The 23,616-nt window shown below is 38.3% G+C and overlaps 1 protein-coding gene across 1 annotated transcript in view; it reads left to right on the top strand.

The window, feature by feature from the left end:
- Positions 1-23,616, top strand: part of LOC125058822 (glutamate receptor ionotropic, kainate glr-3) — a 43,965-nt gene that overhangs the window by 4,100 nt on the left and 16,249 nt on the right. The window contains exons 3-13 of the mRNA XM_047662970.1: positions 3,945-4,130; positions 4,750-4,916; positions 5,711-5,884; positions 6,560-6,732; positions 8,156-8,315; positions 9,296-9,412; positions 13,398-13,502; positions 15,589-15,688; positions 19,025-19,202; positions 21,095-21,278; positions 23,305-23,426. Of these exons, the coding sequence (XP_047518926.1) occupies positions 3,945-4,130; positions 4,750-4,916; positions 5,711-5,884; positions 6,560-6,732; positions 8,156-8,315; positions 9,296-9,412; positions 13,398-13,502; positions 15,589-15,688; positions 19,025-19,202; positions 21,095-21,278; positions 23,305-23,426 (1,666 nt within the window). The remainder of the gene's footprint in view (positions 1-3,944; positions 4,131-4,749; positions 4,917-5,710; positions 5,885-6,559; positions 6,733-8,155; positions 8,316-9,295; positions 9,413-13,397; positions 13,503-15,588; positions 15,689-19,024; positions 19,203-21,094; positions 21,279-23,304; positions 23,427-23,616) is intronic.

Raw genomic sequence — 23,616 nt, 5'->3', positions numbered from 1 at the left:
CGCCGCAGCAACCAGCTCCTCCTCTGTAACCTCCGACGCTTCGTCGTCCTCCTCCTCTATGTCTCTGGTAGCATAGGGTCTCATTGTGTCCGACATTGCCGATGCCGGTGGGAAAAGCGTTTCTACGACCTTAGCCAGGAGAGACGGCTCCATTCCCTCGGTGATTGGCGGGGTCCATGGACGCATTTTTGCCATAACCGTCTTATACGGCCGGCCCCAGGGGTCGAGGTCCAGAATGGACAGGAATTCCTCCCAAGCCCGCTCCTTGGCCTCACTGATCTCCTTCTTCAGTGTCCTCTTCGCTTGCTGCAAGTCCGCACGAAGCCTCGCTTCTTCGTCGCCACCGAGAATGGCTCCACTTCTCCTTCTGTACCTTCGCAGGCGTCTTCGCGCCTCAGTGCATGCCTTGCGGAGTCTGCTCAGACCTGCGCTCCACCAATAAACATACTTTCGAACAGTAGGACGCTGAGATCTAGGCATCGAGGCATCCGATATCTCTTTCCAAGCCCCTTCCAGCGAGATCACTTTCTCGTCAATACTCCGAGCTCCAGCGGCAGGACACCAGCAGCTCACCACAGTTGCTACCACCAAGTCTTCTCTGTTTAAAGCTTTTAAAGCCCATCTAGGGCCTATCTCACGCGGAGCTCCCTCCCGGACGGGAGGCACCGACGACGAGGGGGGGTGAACGCTGAAACGTATATATCGATGGTCGGAGAGCGTTTCCACCCCCGTCTCCACTCTCCAATCCCGTACACGACACGCAAGGGCGGGGGTGGCAAAGGTCACATCCACCACTGAAGCTCCCGATTCTCTGCAACACGTCCATTCCGAGCCGACATTCAGTACGACGAGGTTGCAGGATGCCAACCATTCTACTAGCACGTCCCCGCGGCAATTTCTAACTGGGGAACCCCACGCCGCAGACTTCGCGTTCAGGTCTCCGGCAACCAAGACCCCGCCAGGCGCGCCTTGCCTTACAATACTATCCATACTAGCCAGGAAGGACTCGAATTCACTGATTGGTTTATTTGGAGAGAAATAAACCGCTACAACTTTCTGCTGGCCCAAGTTGGCTGCTACCCAGCCGTCTCCTTTCGAAACGTTCCTGAGGTGGCACTCTGAATTGCTGGCAGCAACGATAGAGACCAGACCACAGCGATCCGAGACCCAATTTGGGCGATCAGGTGCTGCGTACGGTTCGCTAATGACGCCTACGTCTATGGACCACTCCGCCACGCTCTGAACCAGCAAATTCTGAGCGGCGGCGCAGTGGTTAATGTTCGCCTGTAGGAAATTAAAGACCATATCAGTTGACTACAGCCCCGTCCGTCTCCATACTGTTATCCCCGCTCGGGTTGGGATGGGGTGCCTTCGATGAGGGCACTCTCCTAGGCATCCTCTTTTTGGGGGCCGAGCATGAGAGACCTCCCAAACGATGATCGGCCTTCCTACCGGATGCCACACAAATAGTGCACTGGACCTTTCCCGTGCATTCTGCCGCTTTATGGCCGGCTATTCCGCATCTGTAGCACTGTAGGCTGCGGTCTTCCGCCGTGCATCGGCCCGCTACGTGTCCCTTCTCCAGGCACCTGTAGCAGCGTAGCTCTCTGGGCATATGGACGGCAACACGCGCCGCCACCCATCCGACGAGCAACCTTCCTTCGGTCAGCTTCTTTGCAGCTGTGATCGGGCACGTCACCCACGCCGCGGAGAGCCCACTTCTGTCCGGGCGGACTCCACTCACCCGAATTTGATCTGTGGGGCACTCTCCTTTTGCCGATACCGCAAGACGGATTTCCTCGGCTGTGACTGAGTCATCTAGTCCGGATATGCGGACGCTCGTAACTTTTTGAGGTCTAGCCACTTTTACGCTTTCTGCGGGCAGTACCTCCTTTAATTTGTCCGCGAGAGAGTTTGCGACGCCGTCCTTCCCAGTACCGGGAATTAGTAGTATGGCGGCCCCGGTCACTCCACGGCGGAACTTGACCGCCTCTAAGCCGAGGCCGTTGAGGTCGATCTTCTGCCTCGCTTCCTTTATAATGTCGGCGTAGGTGAGCCCCTTCTGCTCGGCCTCTTTTGCTAATGTAATGCTCACGGCTGCAGAACGTGTCACCCGGAGCTTTGGTGAAGCCTTCTTCTTCGGGCTAGTCTTCGAACTAGCGCGTGCCTGGCGCACTCTCGGCGAAGTCGGCAGGTCATTGACATCCTTACCTCGTTTGCCAACTACAACCCAAGCGCTCTCGCCATCTCGGCTCTTAACGCCTAGGTTTGTAGGGAGCGCAACGGTGGCGGACGTAGAGGGCACTTCTGGTATGGGCACACTCTTACTGCTCTCGCCAGATGCTTTGGCTTTCTTCTTCTTCCTATTTTTCTTCATTTCTGAGGCCTGTCGGGCAGTAGCTGGGATTGAAGCAACTGCTTCGACTCTGCCTTTTGTGGCTATATCTGCCGCGAGCGGGGGACGGACTCGTTGCGCGGGATTGAGCCTTGGCTCCAGGTCCTCAAGGCGTGCATTGAGCCTTTCCCCGAGATTTCGGTAGATACGGGCTTCCATCTCTTCGAGGCCCGGCATCTGCGTCTCCATTCGCTTCTTGAGCTCCTCTATTTCACGATGGAGGCGCTCATTGTCCGCGCGTAGCGCACGCGTCTCTTCTGAAATCGTTTTCTGTGCGAGCGCAGCTGCATCCTTTCTTATGTCAAGTACAGCTTGTTTGAGGGCATGAACGAAGCCGCCTTTTAGGTTGCTCGATTTAGTGGCAACTTTTGTTACCACTTCGAGACTGGCCTCCATCCGTTTTAAGACGGTGGCTGTCGTGTCCGATCTGTCTCCTCCATAGAGGGTACACTCTTCATTCTCCGATAGCGACAATGTCGATCGGGTCTTGCGAGCCTGCGCAACTGAGTCCAGAATCTCGGCCTCAGCGCGTGTTCTCTTACAATATTCTTAACCTACATAGTAATAATAATAATAATTAATAAATAGAAAATTAAAACTAATTTTAAAATAAAATTGCGTGCGTACAAAGTACACATGTCAGAAGTGAAACTTCTAGGTAAATTAATTATTTAAAGAAAACACTTTTTTACCGGATTGAAGTTATGTATAATTATAAATTTACAATTATTTTGCATAATTTTAAATTTATCCGACGTTTCGCGTACTTTACAGCGTGCGTGGTCACGGTGACTGAAGACAAAAGGTGTTGAATGTCAAAAAGTATCCGCCAAAAAAATATTTCTTTAAATGTGTAAAAGTTATGTCAATAAAAGACAAATTAATTATTACTAAGGTAAAAGCCCCAATAGATGATCATGTACCAGTATATGATCACTCCATATTTCCTTTTCTCGCTCCATGGCACTGTGTGTGATGCGACGTTCGCTCTATCTCACTCTCTCTCGATCTTTCTCACTTTCTTGCTTCCTACTCTCGCTCCATGGCTATTTTCTTCATGCTTCGTTCGCCCTTTCACTCTCTCTCAGTCGCTCTCTTCCTTTTCTTTGACAAAAACGCTGCACATCTTCGTGACGCTAATATTATTATTATTGCGTTTCATCCGTAAAAAATTTACCCTCAAGCGCCTACAGAAGTTTCAATTCAGTAGTTTTCTTACTTTCTTTAAAAACTTTCCGAGCGGCTTGATAATTTGGCGTTGCGTAGAGATGTGGGGTCTCTCTGCATCTTCTACCGCATTTACCATGGATAGTGTTCAGAGGAGTTGAGTTGAGCTGTTACTGAGTTTCATAATTGTCGAGGCAGAATACGAAAAACCCTTATCACCTCGACATCAGCCTACCAAAGTATTTCCGAACCAATTCGACTTAGGGTTCTTCAAGAAGAGAGCGTACCAATTCTTAGAAGGCTGGCAACACAATTGCGAGTCCTCTGGCATCGAGAGTTGCTGACCTGCTCACCTCATACGAATTTTAATATATGTTTTTAGTTTGTTCCTCAATCTCCAAGGGCGTGTCTATAATCATTGATCTGTCGTGGGCCTCTTGGGAGATGGGATCTGGTTTGCCCATCATCAGAGCGTCTTTGGACTCACAGGATCTAATTACTGCAATGAATAGCTATTTAGAGTCAAGGAATGCGACGGACGCAGCCATTTTAGTTCAAAGTGAAAATGGTAAGTTCTTTATTTTATTTATTTACACTTCGTTACATTTATAGAAATACAAATAACATAAACGTTATAATGGATACAACGGGCGGCCTTATCGTTAACAAACGATCTCTTACAGGCAACTCTAGTAAGGGAAACACTTTAAAAAATAAATAGTAAAGTGTAAGAAGTGAATAACCAAATCTTATAAAAAGAATTTATAGATTCTAAATCTAAAAAATATAAATTCTAAATTTTAAAAATATAGATTCTAAACCTAAAAAATATTAATTCTAAATTTAAAAAAATATAGATTCCTTATCTAAAAAATATAGATTTTAAAAGACCAACTTAAATTTAAAATAATACAAAGAAATTTAATAAAATAAACTAAAAAGCTAATCTCACGGAATCACGCAAAACAGAAGAATTGAGCAGAATAGGATATGGTTCAGAAATGTTTATGCAGAAGTGTTTTAAAAGATGTCAGGGAGGTAGCCAATCGTACGGTCGGGCAGTCTATTCTACAACTTAATGGCAGAGATCCTAAGAAGAAAATCCGAATTGCCTAAGAAGGATGAACTGGTGGAATTTCCGTCCTTTTATCAATAAAATATTTTTTTTAAATGACGGATTTTTTTAGATGTTGACAGGACGCTATATACCCTCCTGGGTAAATCGAACGTCAGAGTGTGGGTCAATTCAGGTCTCACGAGGGACTCCGCCAGGTCACTGTCAAGGATGAGACCTGATCCGAGCTTCTACATCATTGCTGGAGATAGAAACTTTGTCACAAGAACTTATAAACGGGTTAGTTGTTCAAACCAACCTACCTCATCCTGTCATTATCTCATCATCTTCATCACCACCACCACCGTAATAATTGTCATCATTACGATCCTCACCACCATCACCACGATTCTCACCATAATCACCACCATCACCATCATTGCCAGCGTCACCATGGTAACCACCACCACCATAATCCTCACCATAATCCTCACCATCATCACCACCACGATCCGCACCACAACCATGATCCTCACCATCATCACCACCACCACCATCGTTACGATGCTCTGCTTCTTGTCAGTTCTGGGTTCTAAAGGTCAATCTAATAGGCATTAGGCAAGTAGGTGATCAGTCATCAGCCTCCAGTGCCAACTTTTTGGCTCTAAGGCAAGTCAGTTGCTACATGTTTTTCTTCTTCGTTCGAGTGTTAAATGTGCGCATGGAAAGTCCATTTGTGCAGTATAGCCGGGGTTCTACGACCTCAGGGATGAGAGTCACACGCTGAAGGCACTTGGCCAAAACTGCTACTCTAAATTCATTTGATACCCTTCCAAAAACGAAGTGATACCGCGATTCAGGATAATACAGCGACATCTATTGTTAATTTAGTGAACACAATTCTTAAACAAAGTTTTTTTCTATAAGTCTTCAAGTAAACGTTAATATTAATTAAGAGCAATAGGATATATGTTTATATGCTACTTAATGCGCAATAATATGTTACACGTTAAACACTATATGTATGTATTTATTTGTATGTGATTTAAATAGTTGGAGTAATCCGTAATGGTAGTTTTTTAAAATGTTTTTAGGCTGTCAAGGAAAAGCTTGTGCGTCGCGATTACCGCTGGAACCTGGTGATAAATGATTACGAGCCGTTCGACCCAGCAGTGTTGGTGTTGCCATCTGTCATTTTGCAAATAGATACAAATGAGTGTTGCAAGCTTATTGGTGTCAGCGAATGTACTTGTCCTTCGAATACTCAGGTAATGCTATGAAAACATAACTTGTACAAAAAAACCATGTCTCACAGCTCTTCTATCGTAAAAAGTGAGATCCAGGTAATACCAAGTGGGTTAATTCTTGTCTTCTTCCTTCCTTCCTTCTTTGGACCTTCCGTCTTAAGTAATTACGTAATTAGCTATTACCTAACCAGTGACCATATCAATATTAAACATCAATTGTATTCTAGAAGCTTCTATGTCTGCTAGAAGTGCCTTAGAGTTTTGATGATCAGTCAGTGAATGACAAAATTAAGAACTTTGACCAGTTAATTCTCTTTTTTTTTATGGCTCTGGCACGGTTTGTGCATTAGCCAGCGTCAAGCATAAGATTTTTATAATTCGTGCTTTTTGCCTTAGAAATTCGACCATGTCCTCTATGTACGGTTTAGGCACTCGCCCGGTACCGCACAACCCTCCCAAAGGCCGAGAACAAATTTAAATTAAATTAAAACTTGCCCTCGAACCGGGAATCGAAGCCGGTACCCCTCACCTAGCTGCCACTTAATAAGACCACTAGGCTATGAGGCCCCTGTTATAATTCTTAAACCACTAAAATTTTTATTAACACATGACGTATAATGTCAATTGTCAAAACTCAACTAAAAGCACTATTGGATCTTTTAAAACTTTAATAACAGTTAACCTTTGTCTTTTCAGCGTAAACAATTAATTCTAACTAATTTACTTCAGTACATATCAGAGACGTTTATTACATTAAATATTGGTTTAACGAAAATGACATGTGACGAACACAACAATGACACTATGGAACGAATTGTCATCTTTCAAAATGGCGGGAACGACAGCCTGTTTTATTGGAATGACGAAGAGTGAGTATTGTAATAATAATTAATGGCAATATTGGATATTATAATTTAAAAAAAGTGCGTGCGTACAAAGAACACATGTCAGTAGTGAAACTTCTTTGGCAAACTAATTTTTAATTCTTGTTCATATTTATACAAATCTAAAACTTTAGATTTCCGAGACTTAGAGGGAGGGAAAAAGGAAGACATGTTGGGAATTTAATTTCATTAAAATATTTAAAGTGTCGAAAATTATTACAAATTATAATTTGTTTTTTTTATTTATTTCTTCCATAATAAAAACACGTGGCATTTTAATTTATAATACGCCATTTGAGATTTCATAAATTATTTTGCATAAAATATAAAATACTATTAAGCTATTGCATAGCTTCTATCGCGGGCCTCGAGCGTGGCGACCGAATCCAGAAATTCCGTAACGAAAAAACCTTGCGTGTTAGACCGGGACAGAAGTAGTGTATTCACATCTCTCGGACGAGATCGGTGCAGCCGGTAAGCGTTAGAGTGAGACAGACTATATAGGCGAGTTAGTCTGAGTCTGATAGAGTGGTAGATTGAATTAATTTATCAAAGAAAAAACTTGAATATCAAACAAAAAAAATACTGCATAAATAAATAATTGTAATTGCATAAGTTGAAAAAAAATGATGCAATATTGCTGCTTTACGGCGGCAGTCCCCGAGAGTACCACACGTTTTTTTTTATTTCATAAATTCTCTTTACGAAATTTTAATTTTAAAAATATAATTTCTATACGGTAATTCGCCCTTCTCACTCTCTCGCAATCAGTCTCAATCTCTCCCTTTTCTACGATAAAAACGCTGCGTGTCTTCGTGACGTTTCATCCGTAAAAAAATTACCATCTTACGCCTAAAGAATTTCCCACTGAAGTATTACCGAAACAATTCGACTTAGGGTCCTTCAATAGCTATTATTGTAAAACATATATCCTTAATTTCTTCTATTCATAATAATAAAAGTTCAGTTTTCGTGAGTCCAGTTGCTATGTCAATAGTTTTTGACATCTGTCATCTGTCAATTTTGTGTCTGAATTGTAGCATTTTAAAACATATAAAGAAACTTGCTTGTATATACCGAGGGATCCAACACGGCTGCATGTTGCATGTTGCACCGCGCAATATTCCAAAAATTGTTACGCCATGGCTGTGAGAATATTTAATCACCTTCCTAGAAGTTATAGATCGCTGCCGTGTAATGTTTTCAAGGAGGATTAGGTTTTTAAAGTCAAGGTGCTTTTATAGCGTGAGCGAGTATTTAGACCATAAGTTTAACAATTATAAATGACTTAACTTCTTATTATGATATTTGCATGCCTATTTATATATGGCTGATTGTGCGGATTTTTCTTGTTGTTCGATCTAATTGTACCACTATCTTGGCAAATAAACGATTTATTTATTTTTAGTTCCAGCTTAAACCTTCGATCTCCCTTCATCTTGTCCACCTTCAAACCGAATGACGGTCTTCAACGAGCTGCTTCTTGGTCCTCAAATGAGGAGTATAAAACATTACCGGGATTTAAATTTGAGCCTTTAAGAGATTTCTTCAGGATCGGGACTTACCCGGTAAGTTGTAGGTTATTAGGCGACCGTGACCGATTTTTTATAATTTAAATGATTTATATTATTATAATTAGATAGGAAACACTAACTTAGCCATTAAAATTAGCGTTCAATCTTGCTAAAGCTAATCATCATCACAACCCGTTGGTCAAAACTCAAAACCATCAGCGATTGCCCCTTTCCGACAAAAAAGGGTAAAAACCACTATGACTAGAGCGTGAACCTTTACTTCGTAAGGTCTCCACTCACTCCAGTGAGCTTCCGTCGTACCCTTCAGGCGATTGGCCACCCCGTGACGCCCCAAGCCGAGGTCCGAGTCTCGCAGAAGCAGCCCGAGCTGAGCTCAGCCAACAGCGAGATTTTGGAGTCCGTTCTATTTTATAAGAAACAAGCTGGCCTGGCGAACATCGTACCGCCTAACAATCGATTTTTTTTTAAATACTTATTCTGCTATTCGGGACACCGGTCTAGCTAGTAAGATAAAAAAAAGAAAATTGATAAGACAACAAATACATTATGCTAAAAAATTAAAATTTACCTTCCCGGAACCCGGAACTAACATTTGAACTTTATGGTATGGTATTAAAGTTCAAATTGACTTTTAAGGATTATTACGAATCTTTTGTATGGGAATATAGAAAAGTGTTGTTTTAAGACTTTTTCACTCAATTTTTTTAAATTTTTCTCCCCGTAAGAACCATCCTCGTACTTCAAGGAATATTATAAAAAAAGAATTAGCAAAATCGGTTCTGCTGCTCTCGAGATTTGCGCTTAGCAACACATTCCACGATTCATTTTTATATTATAGATTATTGTTGAACTAGTAAGAAGTGTTAGTCAGCCTCCTCCCCGTTTTCATCGTTTGTATCAGGCACTGAAGGCTGATCTACTTGCCTATTAGAAAAAAAAATCACGTAATGTATACTCAAATCTGAGGCCCAGACCTAAAAAGGTTGTAGCCCCATTTATTATTTAATTTTAAGGCTGTGCCTTGGACTCTTCCAAAACTGGACCCAGTGACAGGCGATGCTATGTACACAGATGATGGACAGGCAATGTACGAAGGATATTGTTTGGATCTTATAGAAAAAATCGCTGAGGTAAGAAGAAAATATAAGAGAAAAAAAAAAAATGTGCGTGTACTAGTGTACACACGTTAGATGTGAAACTTCTTTATGACCTTATTTTTCGAAAAATTATCTATATGCAACTTTACAGAAATTGGTTAAATAAAGTTAAATTAGATAAAGTTTAACAAAAGGCTTTCAATATCACAGACTTGAATACAAATAATACAATTATTTCATTTTACCTTATTACCACTAAGATTATTACAGAATTTCATAAATTGTAATAGAATTTTTAGTAGGTATCATTGTTATCGTTATTATACATTTTTGTTATTAATGGTTTAGAATCTCTTTGAATCAACCGTGGTAGGGACAAGAAAAAGCCGCGCGTAACGGTCAAATGTGACGCGTAACCGAAACATGTGACGCGTAACCGAAAAACGTGACGCGTACGGCGTAACGAAAAAATGTTACACTAAATTTTTTTACAACCCCGATAAAGAAGTTTCACTTCAATAACGTGTGTGTACACGCGTTAGAAGTTTTACTTCTTTGGCGTAACAAGATAAAAATCTTTTCAAAAAATATTCTACGTTTGTAGAGAAAACGACTCTAAGAATAGAAAAAGCAGTGGCCTAGTGGCTTCAGCGTGCGACTCTCATACCTGAGGTCGTAGGTTCGATCGCCGGCTGTGCACCAATGGACTTTCTATGTGCGCATTTAACATTTGCTCGAATGGTGAAGGAAAACATCGTGAGGAAACCGAGATCTTAGACCCAAAAAGTCGAGTCGACGAGTCACTGGAGGCTGATCACCTACTTGGCTATTAGATTTAAAAAATGATCAGAACAGATTCAGAAATCTGAGGCCAAGACCCAAAGAAGTTGTAGCGCCACTGATTTATTTTAATTTTTTAACAGAAAAATCTAAAATGTTGACTATAGCTAACTTCAGGGTGTTGGATTATTGCGACGGTATGCGCGCGCATTGTCTTAACTTACTTTCATAATTTTTTCCTAACGCGCCAAAAGAAGAACTTCGAAAATAACGCTGTTTAAAAAACATTTTTGATTATTTATTAGTGATTTTATAATACAAATCATTAATTCCGATAAGGCTTTAGAAATTCATAATTAAGAGTTCCCGCCAAAACGCTTTAGACAAGATGGCGTCGCTCCAATCACGTGACAATATTTCAAAAATTAGGTCTTTGTTACGATAGTGTAACCAATAAAGCTGGCTACCTTTATTGGTATACATGCTGCGGAAACTATTGACAATAGAGCAAAGTGATGTACTTTTGTTTTGTAAAAGACATCAATATCTACAATAAAACCCATTATTTATGCATTTAAGTCTATTTCTAGGAAAGCTTAGGCCATAGATCATCGTGCTGCAGAGCACTAGGATATTAAAAAGAGAAAAAAATTTACTTAAAAACTTCACCTCATTAGTCCATATGAACAAAGACGATAGAATACTTCCAAAATGACAATGTAAGCTTTAGGAAGCTGTATTTTAGGAATTGGCCTTGTCCGGCCAATTCCTAAAATACAAAACCCAATAGAACTCAAAGACTTAAGACCGATCAGCATTCTCCCTTACCTTTCAAAGATCCTGGAACGAGTAGTTTATAACCAAGTCATCAAGCATTGCATGCAAGCACTGCATTTCAGTCAGGATTTAGAAAACTCCGCAGTACCACTACTGCATTGCTTGATGTAGTGGATAATTTCATCTCAGCTCAAGACATAGGTAACCCGTCCATCCTCACTCTTCTTGACTTCTCTAGAGATTTTGAATGTATCAATCTTCCTCTTCTTATTTCTAAGCTTCGTTACTATGGGTTTGACTATATATCTGCTTCGTGGTTTAGTAGTTATCTCAGGCATCGATATCAGAGAGTGTGTTTTTTGGGAAGTGATGGGATCCGTGTTTCATCGTCTCTGGGCCCTGTCGACAGAGGAGTACCTCAGGGGTCTATTTTGGGACCCCTATTATTTATCTTATATTCAGCAGACATAACTTCATGTATCCAAAATTGTCACTACCATCTATACGCTGATGATCTGCAAATATATCTTCCTGTTGATAGGGCTTGTGTCAATGACTGCGTCCGAAAAATAAATGAGGACTTGGAACGAATTTCTGGTTGGTCCCATAAAAACGCACTCCTCTTAAATCCAACGAAGTCGAAATTTCTTATGGTCGGCACCAGGAAGCAAGTGTCTGATCTCGCAAGACAAAGTCCCACAATTCTAGTTAATTCTTCGCCTATAGCTCAGGTACCAATGGCAAGAAATCTGGGCGTAGAATTCGATAGTCATTTGAGGTTCGAAGATTATGTTACAAATATAGTTCGTAATTGCTTTTTCCGTCTCAAGGTTCTATACAATATACGACCTTTCTTAAGTATCGACCTTCGTATTAGACTTTATGAAAGCATTGTGCTCTCCAAACTTACCTACGCTCTTCCGGTGTATGGGCCTTGTATAACTGCTAAAGCATAACGGTTGATCCAGAGAGTACAAAATGCATGCGCCCGGGTATCACCATACCACCTCGCTCACATGTCACCCCCTATTTGAACAACTTAAATTTACTAACAATGGGGGGTCGACAAAAATTGTATTTGGCTTGTTTATTATTTGACGTGGTATGTACTAAACAACCGGAATATCTATACAAAAAGCTCCTCTGGCGTAGTAATGCCAACAAGCATAAAGTCAGGAGTTGCACTCAGGAGCTGGCCATTCCCCAGCATCGGACGGCTTCATTTCGTGGGAGCTTTAAATATAGCGCGACGAAGTGCTGGAACAATATCCCTCCTCCGTTGAAGTGTCTTCAATTAAAGTCGAATTTTAGTCGCACTTATAAGACACTTCTACTTATGCAACAAAAGTCCCACAAAATTTAGTTTTTACCCATAAAACAAACAAATATCGACTTATTTACGTTTATTTTTATTTTTAACTTTTAATTTAATTCTATTTATTATACACCGTTACACAATACACACGATTTACTCACACTTCTTTAATATTTATCTTTAATATTATTATTATTATTTTTCTACTTGGTATTATAATTATTTATTTTATTTTATTAGAGGCGCAAACTAGCTGCTGTGGTCTCTGGCAGAATGACCAGCGCTGTGGAACTTTTTGCTCCTCAGCATAATGCTGAGCCAGGGCCAATTACAACCACAGTACACACACATTGCACACTAGAAGCGAACCGAATGGCAAAAGAACATTTCTTAATTTTAATTTCTAATTTTTATTGTTTGTGATGTCTTATTTTATTTTATGTTTTCTTTAAGTATTGTTATTTTGTGTGTTTATGTGTGTGTGTTTTTGTTTGTAATAAATGTTATGTCTATGTCTATGTCTATGTCTATGTCTATGTCTATGTCTATGTCTATGTCTATGTCTATGTCTATGTCTATGTCTATGTCTATGTCTATGTCTATAAGCCAAGCTGTGAACAAAAATCTTTATATCGCATAAGATGTGGAAACTATTGACAATAGATTCTAATTCAAAATAATTAATTATTCATTTAGGTAACACAATGTACACTTATGAACGTCAATAAATATATAATAATATTAGCGTTTAATATGTAAACGAAAAAAAACAAAGATTTTTCCTCTATCAGCAGGAGGCATGGTGAAATAGGAACACGCACTTACATTCTCGTGGGAACAACACGCAAATCCATAGTTGACACAACTAACATCACCGCATACACGAATTCAAGTCCGACCAGTCACCACAAGTAGCACCCGTTCACGAGTATGACGCATGGCCAGCCATCGGCACCCTCGCCATATTTTAGGGAGAGAGACAACCCGACGCATGGACGACGATAAAGTGATGTCAAAAAGCCCGCCATTTGTCTATTACATATTTAATCTATCGCTATAATATAAATATTCGGAACTATTTTCTTTATTAGCGTTTGTTGAAAGAAAATTACAATAAGAATAATAAGGAGGGCTTTTATTTCTCAGGAAATGGGTTTTGACTATGAGATAATTACTCCAAGGACTGGTGACTTCGGCAAGAGGTTACCAAATGGTACATGGGATGGTGTTGTTGGTGATCTGATGACTGGGGTAATTTGTTTATTTAGCTAACATAAATTATATATAACAAAAACTAAAACAAAAAATAGAAACAAATACAGAAATCTGACACATATTCATTGTTCTCTTTGGAGTGACTCTTGGGCTGTGGGGTTTAAGTGCACAGGCGCTAATTAAAGATTTAAGTTGGCGCCTGGTAGATAGTACCGGTGACCCGAGAGCTGGTGCTTTCCTCAACGAATAAGTATCGCAATATAGCGAGGAAATGCTGCCAGCGTTAAAGGTACACTGCCACAGGGACCAAATTTTTTAAATTTGTTTTAATATACTATTTATTAATGTTTAATTATTAGTACTATGTAGATTAAAGAACTTAAATATATACTAAACGTATAGCCAAAGATGGAATACGTTTAAAACTCAAAATAACTTTATTCATATAGGTAACCAAGTGCACGTGAACGTCAACAGAAAAGATGTTAAATTGATTCTAAATTTACATTAACTACCAGTTCGCAAGTCAATGGCGTAGAGCGGGTAAGAAGAACTGGCAAGAATCTCTCTGCCACTTAATCGCCAAGTTTTGAGTCATACAAATTGTTTGCACTGGAGCAATAATTTAAATAATCGTCAAATTTATAAAAAGCTTTATTGTTTAATTTACGTTTAACACATACAAAAAGGTTCAAACATTGACAAAAGAAAAATGTTTAATACAAATCAGCGAAACTGAATAGACGAAATATACGAATAGTGACGAAAAAAATGATTTATTCTACTTATGTATGTTTTGTAGTGCTCGGTTAAACACTTTTTGACGTGATAACGTCTTTAAAATCGTTTTAGTCGGGTGACATGTTCAGAAACTTGTGTCACACCAAAACCTCACGAGCGCGATCGCAGGTATAACGAGAGAGAGACGGACCGATCTCCCGTCTCATCTCGAGCGCTGCCAGTCATTCTGTGAATGTATGATGAAAAATGTATATCATAGTCGAATAAGTAAACTTGTCATTTTACACCCGAAATTTATCATCAAAAGTGTGAATAAAACGATAGATGTAATTTAAAATTTGAAAAAATTGTTATCTTCATTAATTCCTTACTTCCCAAAAACTTATATCACCAATAAGACGTTATCACGTAAACATCTCGATCGTAAACCTACTTTACAAACAACCAATATTTTTTTTTAATGATTTGCTGTTGGCCTTAAGGGCCTTTACAGCTTAGGTCAATCGGTTCAGGGGAGTGTAGCTTGGACTTCGACTTGAGCCGTCCCGCGATGGTCAATCACCTGAAGGGCAAGACGGAAGCTCACTGTAGTGAGCGAAGTGCGAAGTAAAAGTCCACGCGGTTTTGTATGCTGATTTCGCTTTGCTGCGCAGGCAGCGTCGCGCTGAAACACGTGACCGAACCTATGTCTTTAAGAAAGTCGTCCATTCAAAACCGACCCACTTTGTTAGAATCAACCTCTCTTGATGTTAAGTGAAACCCATGGATACTGATCGGATCTTTAATCTTAATATATATAAATTACGTGTCACGTTGTTTGTCCGCTATGGACTCCTAGAACCGATATCAATCAAATTTGCACACCGTGTGTAGTTTGATCCAACTTAAAAGATGGGATAGCTTACATCTTAATTTATACCCGCAATATTGTTTTATTGCAAAATATTTGTTTATTATTTGATAGTCACAATTCTAACAGATGGCGCTGTGTTGAAAGTACCAACGTTCCACATAAGCTACAATTTAATGGCATAACCACCAAAAGCATGGTGGTCCCCATGACTGGTGTTCTCCTACCGTTTCCCTTGAATAGTTTGCTACTATGTAATATAACAAAAACCTTAGCCACAGCAACGCTTGGCCGGTCTGCTAGTATAAGTATAAATACTTGGCGATTAAAAAGAGTGGCGGAGAGTTTCTTGCCAGTTCTTCTTACCCGCTCTACGCCCTTGACTTGCGAACTGGTAGTAAATGTAAATTTACAATTATTTTAACTTCTTTCTGACAATTCATAAGTGTACTTGTTTACCTACATGAATAAAGATATTTTGAGTTTGAGTTTATCTAATAAAATGTATTTGATTGAATTTTTTCGTTATAGGAGACTGATATAGCGATTTCGGCTTTAACCATGACGGCTGAGAGGGAGGAGGTTATTGACTTTGTAGCGCCATATTTCGAACAAACTGGAATACTTATTGGTATGCCATCAGAAAACATAATTTGTAAAAAAAAAATGTGCGTGTACTGTGTACACACGTTAGAAGTGAAACTTCTTTATGACCTTATTTTTCGAAAAAATTATCTATATGCAACTAACTTTACAGAAATTGGTTAAATAAAGTTAAATTAGATAAAGTTTAACAAAAGGCTTTTAATATCACAGACTTGAATGCAAATAATACAATTATTTCATTTTACCTTATTACCACTAAGATTATTACAGAATTTCATAAATTGTAATATAATTTTTAGTATCATTGTTATAGTTATTATAAATTTTTGTTATTAATGGTTTAGAATCTCTTCGAATCAACCGTGGTAGGGACGAGAAAAAGACGCGCGTAACGGTCAAATGTGACGCGTAACCGAAAAATGTTACACTAAATTTTTTTTCAAACCCCGATAAAGAAGTTTCACTTCAAAAAAAAAAACAAAAAAAAAAACAATTCTTCTACTGTAAAAAACCGTGTGATCCATGTATGATTCATAAATCAGCCCGGCAGATGGCGCTGCAGTCAGTTCATACTTTGTTTAATATCCTATTCTCTGATTTTTAATTCCGTAGAATTCTGACATTTCATAAGTGTTGATACTAAAAAAGTTCTTCACCGAAAAAGGGACAAATTTGACCCATTTGAGGGCAATAAAGAAAATGCTACGTAATATTTACTTACCCAAGTGACCTTATACAACAATAACAAATATTTCAATATCACGAACAATATATCGAATTAGTTTTAATTACTTTATTTTATTCTTTTGCTGGCAACACTGCCTACTAATTCCAGGTTTAGTAAACCTTTTAAAAAAAAAGTTATTTTTACTAGTATTACTTTTTTACTATTTGTGATTGAAAGTTAAAGCACGTTTAATGTGGAGCACCGCATTTAATAAAATTGATACATTAATTAACAAATAAAACTTATGTAAAGACTCAGATGTTCAGACTCGTATTGAAATTGAAAAAAGTGCCCGGCCAGTCTCTGATATGTCAAAAAATAGCTGTCAGAATTATAAAATAGACTCAGATGTTAAGACTCGTATTGAAATTGAAAAATGTGCCCGGCCAATCTCTGACATGTCAAAAAATAGCTGTCAGAATTATAAAATAGAGTCAGATGTTCAGACTCGTATTGAAATTGAAATTGTGCCCGGCCAATCTCCGACATATCAAAAAATAGCTGTCAGAATTATAAAATAGAGTCAGATGTTCAGACTCGTATTGAAATTGAAAAATGTGCCCGGCCAATCTCTGACATGTCAAAAAATAGCTGTCAGAATTATAAAATAGAGTCAGATGTTCAGACTCGTATTGAAATTGAAAAATGTGCCCGGCCAATCTCTGACATGTCAAAAAATAGCTGTCAGAATTATAAAATAGACTCAGATGTTCAGACTCGTATTGAAATTGAAAAATCTGCCCCGCCAATCTCTGACATGTCAAAAAATAGCTGTCAGAATTATAAAATAGACTCAGATGTTAAGACTCGTATTGAAATTGAAAAATGTGCCCGGCCAATCTGTGACATGTCAAAAAATTGCTGTCAGAATTATAAAATAGACTCAGATGTTCAGACTCGTATTGAAATTGAAAAATGTGCCCGGCCAATCTCTGACATGTCAAAAAATAGCTGTCAGAATTATAAAATAGACTCAGATGTTCAGACTCGTATTGAAATTGAAAAATCTGCCCCGCCAATCTCTGACATGTCAAAAAATAGCTGTCAGAATTATAAAATAGACTCAGATGTTCAGACTCGTATTGAAATTGAAAAATGTGCCCGGCCAGTCTCTGATATGTCAAAAAATAGCTGTCAGAATTATAAAATAGACTCAGATGTTAAGACTCGTATTGAAATTAAAAAATGTGCCCGGCCAATCTCTGACATGTAAAAAATAGCTGTCAGAATTATAAAATATACTCAGATGTTCGGACTCGTATTGAAATTGAAAAATCTGCCCCGCCAATCTCTGACATGTCAAAAAATAGCTGTCAGAATTATAAAATAGAGTCAGATGTTCAGACTCGTATTGAAATTGAAAAATGTGCCCGGCCAATCTCTGACATGTCAAAAAATAGCTGTCAGAATTATAAAATAGACTTAGATGTTCAGACTCGTATAGAAATTGAAAAATGTGCCCGGCCAATCTCCGACATATCAAAAAATAGCTGTCAGAATTATAAAATAGACTCAGATGTTCAGACTCGTATAGAAATTGAAAAATGTGCCCGGCCAATCTCTGACATGTCAAAAAATAGCTGTCAGAATTATAAAATAGAGTCAGATGTTCAGACTCGTATTGAAATTGAAAAATGTGCCCGGCCAATCTCTGACATGTCAAAAAATAGCTGTCAGAATTATAAAATAGAGTCAGATGTTCAGACTCGTATTGAAATTGAAAAATGTGCCCGGCCAATCTCCGACATATCAAAAAATAGCTGTCAGAATTATAAAATAGAGTCAGATGTTCAGACTCGTATTGAAATTGAAAAATGTGCCCGGCCAATCTCTGACATGTCAAAAAATAGCTGTCAGAATTATAAAATAGACTCATATGTTCAGACTCGTATAGAAATTGAAAAATGTGCCCGGCCAATCTCCGACATATCAAAAAATAGCTGTCAGAATTATAAAATAGAGTCAGATGTTCAGACTCGTATTGAAATTGAAAAATGTGCCCGGCCAGTCTCTGATATGTCAATAAATAGCTGTCAGAATTATAAAAAAGACTAAGATGTTAAGACTCGTATTGAAATTAAAAAATGTGCCCGGCCAATCTCTGACATGTCAAAAAATAGCTGTCAGAATTATAAAATATACTCAGATGTTCAGACTCGTATTGAAATTGAAAAATGTGCCCGGCCAATCTCCGACATATCAAAAAATAGCTGTCAGAATTATAAAATAGAGTTAGATGTTCAGACTCGTATTGAAATTGAAAAATGTGCCCGGCCAATCTCTGACATGTCAAAAAATAGCTGTCAGAATTATAAAATAGACTCATATGTTCAGACTCGTATAGAAATTGAAAAATGTGCCCGGCCAATCTCCGACATATCAAAAAATAGCTGTCAGAATTATAAAATAGAGTCAGATGTTCAGACTCGTATTGAAATTGAAAAATGTGCCCGGCCAATCTCTGACATGTCAAAAAATAGCTGTCAGAATTATAAAATAGACTCAGATGTTCAGACTCGTATTGAAATTGAAAAATGTGCCCGGCCAATCTCTTACAGGTCAAAAAATAGCTGTCAGAATTCTACGGAATTAAAAACCTGTATAGTCTACTTATATACTTTGAAAAATTTTCAGTTATTCGAAAACCCATACGCAAGACTTCATTGTTTAAATTCATGACTGTTCTACGAACGGAGGTGTGGCTCAGTATCGTCGCTGCCCTATTACTAACCGGCCTCATGATATGGCTGTTGGAGAAGTATTCACCATATTCGGCCAGGAATAATCCAGATGCATACCCGTACCCATGCAGGTGCCATAATTTTTATCTTATTACTACCTGGCCTGGCGAACATCGTACCGCCTAACAGTCGATTCTTTATTTTTTTTAATACTTATTCTGCTATTCGGGACACCGGTCTAGCTAAGATAAAAAAATAAAGTTGATAAGACAACAAATACATTATGTCAAAAAATTAAAATTTACCTTCCCGGAACCCCTCCACTAACACTTTAACTTTATGATATGGTATTAAAGTTCAAATTGACTTTTAAGTATTATTACGAATATTTTGTATGGGAATATAGAAAAGTGTTGTTTTTAGAGTTTTCACTCAATTTTTTTTAATTTTTCTCTCCGTAAGAACCATCCTCGTACTTCAAGGAATATTATAAAAAAAGAATCAGACAAATCGGTCAAGCCGTTTTCATGTTATGTCGTGACAACGGAAAACGAGTTTAATTTTAATATATATAGATTTTGTTGCCTAGTGGCTTCAGCTTGCGACTCTCATCCCTGCTTTGCGATTCTGTAACTCACTTTTCGAACTCTCACTGCGGTTTTCGCAGCGGCGGTCACGCTCAAATCAGTAGTGAAGCAGTCATTTTACGATTTGGCATTCTGATAAACAATAAACTACAAGCCTCCCTCCTTATCGAAAACCGCAGTGAGAGTTCGAAAAGTGAGTTACAGAATCGCAAGGCTGAGAGTATAGAACCCTGGCTGTGCACCAATGGACTTTCTTTCTATGACTCGTATGGTGACATGGTGAGGAAACCGGCGTTAGAGTAGGATCAACTTTCTTATTCAAAGTCAAATTATTTATTTCAACGGCCAAGCGTTGCTGTAGCTAAGGTTTTAGTTATATTACATAGTAGTAAACTATTCAAGGGAAACGGTAGTAGAACACCAGTCATGGGGACCACCATGCTTTTTTGGTTGTTATGCCATTAAATTGTAGCTTATGTGAAACGTTCGTACTTTCAACACAGCGCCATCTGTTACAATTGTGACTATCAAATAATAAACAAATATTTTCCAATAAAATAATATTGCGCGTATAAATTGAGATGTAAGCTATCCTATCTTATAAGTTAGATCAAACTGCACACGGTGTGCAAATTTGATTGAAATCGGTTCCGTAGTTTAGGAGTCCATAGCGGACAAACAACGTTACACGTAATTTATATATATTAAGATTAGACCACCTAAAATGCCACTTTTGAACGTCAAACAAAATACAACGAAGATTCTAGTTGCCCCTTCCAAAAGGTTTCGTGTGGAGAAGAATGGGCAAGAAACTCCACACTTCCACTCCACTTATTAGATTGACAAATCATGAAACTGATACAGAACTCTAAAAAGACCTAAAAAGGTTGTAGCGCCACTGATTTATTTTGATTTTTAATGTTATACATGGCGCGTTAGGGATAAATGATGACAGTAAATTTTTACGATGTCCATCGTCACAAAAAAGCGACACCCTGAAGTTACTCACATCTAGAAAGTTCACTCCAATAATAATAATAATAATAATAATAATAATAATAATAATAATAATAATAATAATAATAATAATAATAATAATAATAATAATAATAATCATAATAATAATAATAATATTAATAATTGACGACTCATTGGTCTAGTGGTTAGTGCCCCTGACTGCGAATCCATGGGTCGCGGGTTCGATCCCCGGCTGAGACGAACATCGATGTGATGAGCATTTGGTGTTGTGCTTAGGTCTTGGGTGTTTAAATATGTATTTATATGTCTATCTATAAAATGTATGTATATCCGTTGCCTAGTACCCATAACACAAGCTTCACCAGCTTAACATGGGACTAGGTCAATTGGTGTGAATTGTCTTTAAAAAAAAAAAAAATAATAATAATAAATTTGATTATTATAATTTCCCGTTTCAGGGAGTTCACTTTGAAGGAAAGCTTTTGGTTCGCCCTAACCTCCTTTACACCACAAGGGGGTGGTGAGGCGCCCAAGGCCCTCTCGGGTCGGACACTTGTGGCTGCATACTGGTTGTTTGTGGTACTCATGCTGGCGACATTTACAGCCAATTTGGCCGCGTTTCTAACAGTTGAGAGGATGCAGGTATTGGACTGTTGGAACTTTTGGATTTTTATTATTATTTTTTTAAAAAGAAATATCAAAAAGGTTAGTCGACATCACATGAGACCGAAGATCTGGCAGCTACCTCGGACGAAGAATTAGTCTACAGTCACATCGATATATCTGCGAACCTGGCTTAATGACGTCATACAAACTGGAGAGATAGCAAAAAAATTGAAGATGTAAAAATAAAAAATATTATATTTGTGTACTTATTTTTATTGATACTCGTACCTACTTGAAATTTACAAATACTTATTATTTACATTATTTAAAGCAGAAACGCAGAATTATTTAAAGAAGCGCATTCCAGCGAGGTTCGCAGATATTTCCGACGGCTTGTAGCTATTCTTGTTTTTTTTTTTTAATTTATTTATTAGCAGTCTAGCTATTCAAAGGGGGAACGCTGCCAGTATCTTCGGAACCTTGCCTAAAGGGGCTCCTTTTAATGATATATTTTAGTTTATGTTAAGGATTAAATAATGAAATTAGATTAATATAATGTTTATAAATAAGACCGTTTATTTAATACAGTACATATATAATAAATATTTTATTTAGTGACTATAGAGAACTGATATGATAGGTTTTGTTACTTGTACTATTAAAATCTTTTGAGATAGGTACCTAGTAATCAGAACCGTTCGAAATAAATTTAATCTCATGGCCTAGCGGTCTTATAGCGGCTAGGTGAGGGGTACCGGGTTCGATTCCCGGTTCGAGGGCAAGTTTTAATTTAATTTAAATTTGTTCTCGGCTTTTGGGAGGGTTGTGCGGTACCGGGCGAGTGCCTAAACCGTACATGGAGGACACGGTCGAATTTCTAAAGACAAGCACGAATTATAAAAACTCCTATACTTGACGCTGGCTAATGCACAAATCGTGCCAGAGCCATAAAAAAAATACTCAAGAAGTTTGCCGGTATCTGCAAAACGCTTTTACTCTTTAATTAGACAAATTACCGTAATCTACATTCACTTATTTTTTGACTATTTACACTAACATAACAACATTGTTTTAATCTTCAAATAGGAAAAATAGCTTTCATTTAATATGTATTTTATATATAAAGTACTTAGTATCCTAGTAATGCTATGATATGCTATTAGCATTGCCTTCTTCTATTTTTCTTAAAAAAAAATTGATTTTCCTTTTACGACTTTGTTCCCCGGGGCAAGCGATATGTATGACACCGTAAAATTGTAAACACCGTTAGATTGTAATCTATCTCGCGAGATTGTAAACTGTCGAAAGATTATGGACCTCAATGAACTGCTTACAATTTAACGTATTATTATTCGGTATATCGAAGTGAAACGGATCGCACCTCGCGCGCTGATTGGTTGATCGGAATATGCTCCGCGCCACCATATTTGTTTGTTAATTCGTTTGTTGTCTAATGTAAATTGATTAATTTTACTTCACAACTAATTCTAAAGCTGTGAGTTACTTTCAACACGACACCAATTTAAATTCATCAAAACAATCAATTTACAGTTCACAATCTCGCGAGATAGATTACAATCTAACGGTGTTTGCAATTTTACGGTGACATGTACAAAAAGATATTAACATGCTACGATGTGCCTTTTTAGCGTGGAAGAGCATTTAGACCATAAATTTCGACATAAATTATAAATTACTGTTCTTATTATGAGATTTGCATGCCTATTTTTAAACGCTTTATATTAGCTTCACCTGTATGTATGTATGTATGTATGCATGTAACCGACTCCTTCGGACTCGATTTTGACCCACTTTTAACGGACAGATTTTATTCAAATTTTGCGCACCTGTCAAAGATCGATGACAATGCAATAATCCGAAAAAAACTAAAAAATACCTAATTTCCTTCCTACTTCCTTTCCTTCCTAATTTAGGCTGAAAATGGTAATGAACAAAAAATACTGGTATTATTGTGAAAAAGCGTGGGGCGTTCTGTTTTTTTTTAACTATTATTTATTATATAGCTGGCTGTGCGGTTTTTTAGATTAAAAATATATTTTAGACACCCGTGTCATCATTAGAGCAGTTGGCCCGTCAGTCTCGTATCAATTACACTGTGGTGGAGGGTTCGACTGTACACCAATATTTTATTAACATGAAGTTCGCTGAAGACACACTATACAGGTATGTCTATACTAGTGTTCCCCAAAAAAAATCGGTTGTCTGTATAGGTATGTTATCTAAAGCTGGCGGCTTCAACACATTTACACTTTGTGCTTGTGTAGTGTCTGTGAATAAGCGCGAGACGTGATGTCACACTGAAATACAATCACAAATACATCATGAAAAGACTGTCCATCTCTCTCGCGCTCGG

This window comes from Pieris napi, chromosome 18 (assembly GCF_905475465.1).
Source record: "Pieris napi chromosome 18, ilPieNapi1.2, whole genome shotgun sequence".
Lineage (NCBI taxonomy): Eukaryota > Metazoa > Arthropoda > Insecta > Lepidoptera > Pieridae > Pieris > Pieris napi.
Note: the sequence above shows the minus strand (reverse complement) of the source record. Positions and strands in the feature narration are given on the sequence as shown.